The sequence below is a fragment of the Oncorhynchus mykiss genome, chromosome 17 (assembly GCF_013265735.2).
Source record: "Oncorhynchus mykiss isolate Arlee chromosome 17, USDA_OmykA_1.1, whole genome shotgun sequence".
NCBI classification, from domain to species: Eukaryota; Metazoa; Chordata; class Actinopteri; order Salmoniformes; family Salmonidae; genus Oncorhynchus; species Oncorhynchus mykiss.
In genome coordinates this window covers 62,803,398-62,813,638 of record NC_048581.1, presented here as the reverse complement: position 1 = coordinate 62,813,638, position 10,241 = coordinate 62,803,398, and the positions used below count along the sequence as shown (strand labels likewise).

Below are 10,241 nucleotides of genomic sequence, written 5' to 3'. Positions count from 1 at the left end.
CTAGGAGCTGATTCGTCATCAGTATTGTGAAATAAAGATCAGGTGAGATTAGAATGGAGGAAGCTGATCTGAGAACAGCGGTCACTTTCTTTCGATCCTATCAGTACCGACACATGCTCCAACGACGCACTTAGTGAATGTTCTGTCAGCGTGGTGTTCAATAGTGTGCAACAGGCCTCCCGGGTGGCGCAGTGGTTAAGGGCGCTGTACTGCAGCGCCAGCTGTGCCATCAAAGTCCCTGGGTTCGCGCCCAGGCTCTGTCGTAACCGGCCGCGACCGGGAGGTCCGTGGGGCGACGCACAATTGGCCTAGCGTCGTCCGGGTTAGGGAGGGCTTGGTCGGTAGGGATGTCCTTGTCTCATCGCGCACCAGCGACTCCTGTGGCGGGCCGGGCGCAGTGCGCGCTAACCAAGGTTGCCAGGTGCACGGTGTAGCCTCCGACACATTGGTGCGGCTGGCTTCTGGGTTGGATGCGCGCTGTGTTAAGAAGCAGTGCGGCTGGTTGGGTTGTGTATTGGAGGACGCATAACTTTCAACCTTCGTCTCTCCCGAGTCCGTGCGGGAGTTGTAGCAATGAGACAAGATAGTAGCTACTACAACAACTGGATACCTTGAAATTGGGGAGAAAAAAGGGGTAAAATTCAAAAACAAAAAAAAATTGTGTGCAACAGCAGAAAAAGGGAAGTTAAATTATTATCGGATTTAAAAAACAAACAATTCTGCCCCTGCCTCCCGGAGTCCTCCTTGCTAGCTTGTGGCACCGGTAAACAGTGTCCTTTGCTCCCGCCTGCCGAACACCTGCCCTCACCATCGTTAAACAGAACTGCAGGAAAACGGTGGCCGACAGGCAGGGACGAAGGACACATTTACGCCACCTACTGTACTGGAGCTCCCCTGCCTCTCCTAGCTTAAACATGGACCAATATAAGTATAAAGAAGGGTTCCTGCAGGTGCCCCGAATTTCAGGCTGCAATTGCACCCTTCTCTGGTGTTTTGGGAAGCGCATGTTACATCTTCGGCCGTTGTAGGAAAGCTGCATCATTAAAACACTTGTAAGCCTAAAATCCGGGCCCTGGAACACACAGGAGGTTGGTGGCACCTTAATTGGGGAAAACGGTTGCGTGGTAATGACTGGAGCTGAATCAGTGGAATGGTATCAAATACATCAAACTCATGATTTCCATGTGTCTGATGCCATTCCATTTGCTCCGTTCCGGCCATTATTATGAGCCGTTCTCCCCTCAGCATCCTCCACTGCTGGAATAGTGTTGTGAGTTATTTTGCAATGACTAAGTTAAGTTTATATTCAATCAGTCATTAGTACAATAATTCTTACTTGATTCACTCAACTCCACTGATATAATGACGTTTTTGGTTTGGTCAATGAAGACACTCAAAAGTAGTAGTAAAAAACTACTAGCTAAAATGATAATTTAATCAATCAAGGGCAGTTGCAAACTTTCATGTATCAAGGAAAAATAGCTTATAAATCAATTAGTTGATATTTTTACAAATAGCCAGCTTGAATTTCGATCCATATGTTTCTAGAGGACACAGAACAAACAAAACAACATCTGAAAGGTAGTACTGTTACAATAGTCCCTGCACTGGAAGTATCAGATGTGTAAATTGAGTCTGACCTGACCAATAGTACCGAAGGAGGACAGAAAGGGTTTGGGTTGAGAGGATTGGGGAGTAGAGGTCAAGGGGTCTTAGAGTTTACTCAGTGGTTCCCTGAGACCACTTCCTGGTCTCCAGATCTTTTTATGCTGCCATTGGCTAAGCAAAATAATATCTGGCTACCAACCAACCAGGCTACTGTCTGTTTACTGTATGGTGATGATTCCCTCCTCCCAACTGTACTCATTAACTATCAGGTCCTCCTCCTGCTTCATGGAGGACAGCAGGTACTTGATCCCAGCCTTCACCCCCGTCTTCACTCCAGCCCCGGCCACGTAGCCTGCCACGCCCACCGTTCCCCCAGTGACAGCCATGAGGGCGTCAGTGCCCAGGTCGACGGCGCTGAGGATGGCTCTCTCCTTGGCCGTCTCGGAGCAGTTGACAGAGGTGTAGTAGACGGCCGTGCCCAGGTTGTAAAGGGTGCTGACGACAGGGATCCACTCCACCACATTGTACACGTGCTCCTCCTTTTTGTTGATGCAGTTCCGCTGAGGGCTGCGCCGCGCCCGCCGCCCTGAGGCCCCAGGTGACTCCTCATCCTGCACCTGGCACTGTCGAATCCAGCATTCTGAGTCCAAGTACTCAGAGGGCACCACCCGGCTGCCTGACATCAGAACCGCCTGGTACTGCCCTCCGTTATGGGACACACCAGCACACTGGGACCCCAGGCTCTCACAGACACTTACAGCCGCCTCCAGCCCCCCTGTGGTGGCTCCCTGCACTGTCTCCCCCAAAAGCAGGGTCCCGTTCACCCTGGTCCAGCCCTGACACCTCTCCTCCTGCTTCCCTCTTCCAGAGGCCCTGTGCCCCCTCTGACCCACCCCAGCCCTGGCCAGCTGCTGTATGTTGAACATCACTGCCTGTAGGTGGCGCTCTGCCTGAACCTTCTCCATGTGTGAGGCAGGGGGGGTAGTGGCTCTGGGGCGGGATGCCCTCTTTGCCATAAGGCTCTCCACCTCTATGAGGAGCTCCTCTGTGTCCTCCACCCCCAACAGGTTGTACATTCTGAGTATCAGGGTCTGGGCCTCCTGAGAACAGCCTGCCGCCACCAGCACTGGCACCAGGGATAGGCCCAGGAGCTCCCGGGGGAACAGGGCTGAGGCAGGGTCCTGCAGTGTAGAGGCAGACAGCAGCTCCTCACAGCTGGTGTTGGCCTGGACGAGGATCCGGCCCTGCAGCTTGGCCTTCAGCGTGGTGACAATACGCTGGGCAGACTGGGCCCTGGCCTCATCCTGCACCACCCACTCTTCAGGGGCCGCACTCTCAGCTGCATCTGATGGGAGACCAAGTTGGGTCTGGGACCCCAGAAGTGACTGCCGCTCCTTTTTGATAGTCTCCCCCTCCCCTAAAACGGAGGTCTTGGAGAGCGGAGTGGTCTTCAGAACAGGGGGAGTTGGTGTTCTACACAGAGCCTGTTCAATCAGCAGCAGTTGGATAAGAAACAGACCCCTCATCTTGGGGTGCATCATTTTACCTGTGAGTTCTACTCCAATAATGCTGTACACAGGAAGCTGGAGAAGACAGAGGAATAAAATAAATGTTTTACCATAATAGCACCTGTTTGGATAAAATCTTGCTCAACATTCGTTATTTGTCGAATGTGGTTGTAAAATGATTTGCTTTGGAATTGTCTGTCAGTAAAGGAATTCACCAAAACATGCGAAAGCGCAAACTCTCCAACTGGCTTTTTTCCAACTCTAGCTCTCTAGCTAAGCCCTCTTTGCAGCTGCACTATTTCCCTCAAAACAAATATAACAATGTGCTTTCCTGAACATCATGTTGTCTATGTAAAGTAAATGGTATGCCCCCAGCTAGCACATTGGGTTTCTTGGAAGTTGTGGGAACGTACGTTTTTGGTTTCTCATTGGTTCTGGGAACGAAGCCATAAGTTTCCTGGCCAGTAAAACTGAATGTTTTTTTTAAACGTTCTGAGATTGGAAGTGAACATTTACCTGTTTTGGGAATGTTCATTTTTAGGTTGCAGGGAGTTTCTGAAAACTCGGGGAACCATAGTAAAACGTTTTCCTGGGAGGTTATATTAATGTTCTGAGAATGGAAATTCTAGGTTATTTGGAGTTTTTTTTTAATGACTTCCTTAAAACTATAACTGAATGTTCCAATAAGACTGCTATCTTAGTTTTGAACTCAGATAGGACACATGGAAATGAATTTGCTTAAGCATTAATCATGTTTTATTGTGACATGGCATTAGGGATATTCAAACCTATGATCTGTTTTCTATCCATGGAATTAGTCCACTGCGACAAAAAGATGGAGCTAGCATGCCATGTTATTTTTAAACTCCTACAAAGCTGTTAATTTTAGTGTATTCAAACAGACCCCATTTCAAAGAAAACAAACACTCATTAATATCAGGTGTGGCCAGTTAGTTGGTGTGGACAAAACACATGAATACACTTAACAAGAGAGGAGAGTGCGTTCTGTTTATGCTGAGAATGCAATGTATATGTTTTTAAATAACATTCTTACAACGTTCTTTAAAAATGACAAATGTTTTCTTGTAGGTTTTATGGAACGTTTTCTTAATGTTCTGAGAACCTGTAGAGAAGGTTATGCTGAAATACTGAAATTCCCAAAGAAGAACGTTCTCTGAACAGATGAATGGAACGACAAGGATCTCATCACAGCATCTCTGTGCATTCTAATTGCCATCGATAAAATACAATTGTGTTCGTTGTCCGTAGCTTCTGCCTGCCCATACCATAACCCTAGCACCACGGGGCACTCTGTTCACAACGTTGACATAGCGCCCACATAGCGCCATACATGCTGTCTGCCATCTGCATGGTACAGTTGAAACCGGGATTCATCTGTGAAGAGCACACTTCTCCAGTGTGTATGGTTACGACGCCGAACTGCAGTCAGGTCAAGGACCTCGTGAGGACAATGAGCATGCAGATGAGCTTCCCTGAGTAGATTTCTGACAGTTTGTGCAAAAATTATTTGGTTGTGCAAACCCACAGTTTCATCAGCTGTCTGGTTGACTGGTCTCAGACGATCCCGCAGGTGAAGAAGCTGGATGTGTAGGTCCTGGGCTAGCGTGGTTACACGCGGTCTGCGATTGTGAGGCTGGTTCTCTAAAATTACATTGGAGGTGGCTTATGGTAGAGAAATGGACATTAAATTCTCTGGCAACAGCTCTGGTGGTCATTCCTACAGTCAGCATGCCAATTGCACGCTCCCTCAAAACTTGAGACATCTGTGGCATTGTTGTGACAACTGCATATTTTAGAGTGGTCTTTGATTGTCCCCAGCACAAAGTTCACCTGTGTAATGATCATGATGTTTAATCAGCTTCTTGATATGCCACACCTGTCAGGTGGATGGATTATCTTGGCAAAGAAGAAGTGCGCACTAACAGGGATATAAACAAATTTGTGCACAATTTCAGAGAAATAAGCTTTTTGTGTATATGGACAATTTTCTGGGATCTTTAATTTCAGCTCATGAAACATAGGACCAATGCTTTACATGTATATTTTTGTTCAGTATATGAGGAAACCAATAGGATACGTTCTGCTGAAGTACTGAAATTCCCATCTAAGAAACATCCATCACCTTTCCCGGAACATTGTGGGAAGGTTGTATGCAAAATAACCATAGCACACCCACACTCTCACCAAGCTTTAAGAAACATATGGTTCTCAGAACATTATGTGCTAGCTGGGCCTCTTTACTTTTTTTTTAAAAAGTAGTCTGTTTTATTTTTTTAAATAAATGTATCATATTTTAGGATACAATTGGTTGTCTGTCTTAATCAGACGGACGTGAGTTCGTATTTCATAGTTCTAAGTTGTGTTATTGACTGCATACATTTTCCAACTTATCAAAGACAGCTATGAAGTAGAAAATCAAATATTTACCAGAGTTCCCTGTTATCTCCCCACAATGTAATTTCAATAGTATACTCACCCACAGCTTACATTAAAAAATCATGTTTTAATATGCATCTTAATAAACAGTTGAACACTTACCTCAAACATCCGTAGTATGTGATACTCTGAGCCAGGTTACTTCATTATGTAACACAGCTTTTGCCCAAATGAAACCCTAGCTGTTCTCTTCTTCTCCAATGGGGTTTTCGCCCCTCACCAATGACACCCTTCACCCCTCCTTCTCACTTACCCGCTTTCTCTCCCCTCCCCCTTTCTCTTTCTCTGAGTTGGCCTCATTGCTCAACAGGCAGGACAGGGCTGGAATGTTGATTCACATGGAGAGGGTCCATGTTTTCTAATGCTGTTTTGTTTTGTTTTCTCTCTATGTCTCTGTCTGTCCCTGTAGTAGAGTAGGGCTTTGATTTTGACCTAGATACTTGGCAAAAATCTTCCCTCGTGCCCTGAGCAGATTATATATTTTTTGGTCCAGGGGCGGGGACAACTTCATCCATTCACTGATCATTAGTCCACAAAATGAAACAAAGCCGACTCATTGAACCAGACATCACTCCCCTCCTCATTTTTGTTTTACTGCCAAAAAATACTTTACTACTGATATTGATTACTGCATTGTTGGGAAAGAACTTGCAAGAAAATAATTTCACTCTACTTGTGCACGTGACAATAAAATATGAAACACACTAACACCTCCCTTCATTACTAACGAGAACCCTACGTGCTGAAATCTAAGGGAAAATGCACCTCCTTTTTCTCCAGAGGCTCTATTCACTGAGCCTTACTCTATATAGAAAGTGGATAAAAGCCCATGTCTGTGGCACTGGGAGCTTCCAGCAGAGTAAAGCTTTGCCCTGAGGATGCATGCCATCATTATATGTGAGCTATTGGAACCTGGACCTCCCTCTCTCACACTTCTCTAAGAGCCCTGTTGTGAAAGTCATGCTACATCCCATTCCCACTTCTTCAGCTCGCCAAGTGTTGTCATAAAACAACTGAACAATGTGTTCCAGATTGAGCATCCTGATGGTTCAGTGATCAACAGATTGAGCATCCTGATGGTTCAGTGATCAACAGATTGAGCATCCTGATGGTTCAGTGATCAACAGATTGAGCATCCTGATGGTTCAGTGATCAACAGATTGAGCATCCTGATGGTTCAGTGATCAACAGATTGAGCATCCTGATGGTTCAGTGATCAACAGATTGAGCATCCTGATGGTTCAGTGATCAACAGATTGAGCATCCTGATGGTTCAGTGATCAACAGATTGAGCATCCTGATGGTTCAGTGATCAACAGATTGAGAAAGTATTTTGTCAAAACTAATCGCAAAAGATTTAGTTCTTGGAAGTACATTTTTACTATTAATATTCTATTTTTAATGCGATGATGGGTATAACCTCATCATCATCTCAAGTGTATATAACAGCTTGTTTAGTCTCTCTCTCGCTCTCTCTCTCATGTCAAAGTGCTATTTTCTTCCTTTCTCAGAGCTGAGTACCCACACTTTCCCTCTAAGTGAGTGGGGCTCTTGTTCCCTATTCAAACGTGGGGCCAAAGGCTAGCCTTGGCCAACAAAAGGGACAGAGGAGGTGGGGAAGTTTGTGTGTATCCAAGCTTCTAAAACTATTTATTATTGGCCAGATGAGCAGATAAATCTGTGAAATTGCATCACTTCACTGCTCCAACCCAACATGTTATCAACAGTTTATAAGCACTAGAGGGAACTCTTTCACCATGAGGGGGTTTCCTAGAAAGAGGGATCTGGCCCTGGAGCACAGTGGGTTGTCTGGTACATCCTCCTACACTGCAGAAGAGACTATACACACCCCTCCACTCTGTGATTTTAATATTTTAAAGAATCTTCCCAGGTACAACATATTTTGGTCATTATTGTTAAGATCAGTTGCACGGACCTAATGTGGATATAAGCTACTATGTCCCATGTGATAATCTGTATTATTTTATCTGTACATTAAACTGTAGCATGTTCCATTTCTGCACCCAGGTGACCAAGATGCAACAAGATAATATGTCAAAAATGTATCATTCAGGGATTCTTGAAAGTCAGGACAATCCTTGTCAGTCTGGGAAATTGTATTTTTATAGTTGGAAAAAATAAAGAATATTTAGTTGCATTATTTAAAGACATGCTCCGGAACTTTGGCAACTCCTAAGTATTTTTTTTAAACCTCCAGCTTTGGTCTGGATGTGTCTGTGTAGTTCATGCATGCATAATCTATGAGCAGAATTACTGTTTTACCTCATTTAGCCACTAAATCCCAAATTTGAAAGTGACTGTTTTTCTGGAAGCTGTGCTGCACTATTTTCCTTTCATTATTCCCCACATGCACCAGACCCTAGTAATTCAAGTTCTAGTCAATGAACTTCAGCCCCTCTTCATTTAAGTGACAGCTAGCAAGTACAAAAAAGTACCAGAGAATCTCTTTAAGTAAAAAAAAAAAAAAAAAACACATTTAGGGACATTTTATAAGGGAAAATATTAGTTTTGAGAATTTTCTAAATATTTTCTATATTATTAATTTATATGTCGGCTCTATGCCCGGAAATGCTCTGTCCAGAGCAAAGGACCCCAATTCAAATACCCCAAAAAGTGTTTAAAATTCTAAACTTCCAATCATAAATATGAACTGACAAAGGATATTATGTAGTTTCTTGCAATAAGCCCTCTGTGACTTTAAATAATATTTCTCTCAAAACTGTGATTCTTAAATGTGTCCGGAGATTTGGTCAACTCCGTAAGATTTGTCTAAAATCCTAAATTAATCAGGAATAAGCAGGGTCAGCTATACCATAAGGACCCCTTCTTCATGTCTTCATTACATGTAATGCAACAAGACCATTCATGGTCTGTAAAGTTCTTTACTTTTGACAGATTTAAACAAATAATATTGAAATTAAACTGTCTCAACCCCATGTCCCTGATAGAAAATACATTTAGGTTCAAATATATTTATTTTAATTAGGTTTTAAGGTTATAAAGCAACTGAGGAAATACAAAATTGCTACTTTGTATTCCACTTGAATTAAGAAGAACATTTGGTCATATCCGTGAAACATCAACTCTGTCAGATTTTTGTCTAACGTGAACATCAGACTGCTGAAAGATCTGATAGAACAACACAATATCACACTCAAACAATATATACAGTGCCTTGCGAAAGTATTCGGCCCCCTTGAACTTTGCGACATTTTGCCACATTTCAGGCTTCAAACATAAAGATATAAAACTGTATTTTTTTGTGAAGAATCAACAACAAGTGGGACACAATCATGAAGTGGAACGACATTTATTGGATATTTCTAACTTTTTTAACAAATCAAAAACTGAAAAATTGGGCGTGCAAAATTATTCAGCCCCCTTAAGTTAATACTTTGTAGCGCCACCTTTTGCTGCGATTACAGCTGTAAGTCGCTTGGGGTATGTCTCTATCAGTTTTGCACATCGAGAGACTGAATTTTTTTCCCATTCCTCCTTGCAAAACAGCTCGAGTTCAGTGAGGTTGGATGGAGAGCATTTGTGAACAGCAGTTTTCAGTTCTTTCCACAGATTCTCGATTGGATTCAGGTCTGGACTTTGACTTGGCCATTCTAACACCTGGATATGTTTATTATTGAACCATTCCATTGTAGATTTTGCTTTATGTTTTGGATCATTGTCTTGTTGGAAGACAAATCTCCGTCCCAGTCTCAGGTCTTTTGCAGACTCCATCAGGTTTTCTTCCAGAATGGTCCTGTATTTGGCTCCATCCATCTTCCCATCAATTTTAACCATCTTCCCTGTCCCTGCTGAAGAAAAGCAGGCCCAAACCATGATGCTGCCACCACCATGTTTGACAGTGGGTATGGTGTGTTCAGGGTGATGAGCTGTGTTGCTTTTACGCCATACATAACGTTTTGCATTGTTGCCAAAAAGTTCAATTTTGGTTTCATCTGACCAGAGCACCTTCTTCCACATGTTTTGTGTGTCTCCCAGGTGGCTTGTGGCAAACTTTAAACGACACTTTTTATGGATATCTTTAAGAAATGGCTTTCTTCTTGCCACTCTTCCATTAAGGCCAGATTTGTGCAATATACGACTGATTGTTGTCCTATGGACAGAGTCTCCCACCTCAGCTGTAGATCTCTGCAGTTCATCCAGAGTGATCATGGTCCTCTTGGCTGCATCTCTGATCAGTCTTCTCCTTGTATGAGCTGAAAGTTTAGAGGGACGGCCAGGTCTTGGTAGATTTACAGTGGTCTGATACTCCTTCCATTTCAATATTATCGCTTGCACAGTGCTCCTTGGGATGTTTAAAGCTTGGGAAATCTTCTTGTATCCAAATCGGCTTTAAACTTCTTCACAACAGTATCTCGGACCTGCCTGGTGTGTTCCTTGTTCTTCATGATGCTCTCTGCGCTTTTAACGGACCTCTGAGACTATCACAGTGCAGGTGCATTTATACGGAGACTTGATTACACACAGGTGGATTGTATTTATCATCATTAGTCATTTAGGTCAACATTGGATCATTCAGAGATCCTCACTGAACTTCTGGAGAGAGTTTGCTGCACTGAAAGTAAAGGGGCTGAATAATTTTGCAATCCCAATTTTTCAGTTTTTGATTTGTTAAAAAAGTTTGAAATA

General features: G+C 43.5%; 1 protein-coding gene across 1 annotated transcript; it reads right to left on the bottom strand.

The window, feature by feature from the left end:
* Positions 1-1,414: 1,414 nt before the first annotated feature.
* LOC110494322 lies at positions 1,415-5,982 on the bottom strand. The gene is made up of 2 exons (XM_021569280.2): positions 5,676-5,982; positions 1,415-3,191 (listed from the first exon to the last, which is right to left on the bottom strand). Exons 1-2 carry the CDS (start codon positions 5,682-5,684, stop codon positions 1,827-1,829), a joined length of 1,374 nt encoding a protein of 457 aa, XP_021424955.2. The 5' UTR covers positions 5,685-5,982; the 3' UTR covers positions 1,415-1,826.
* Positions 5,983-10,241: the final 4,259 nt, after the last annotated feature.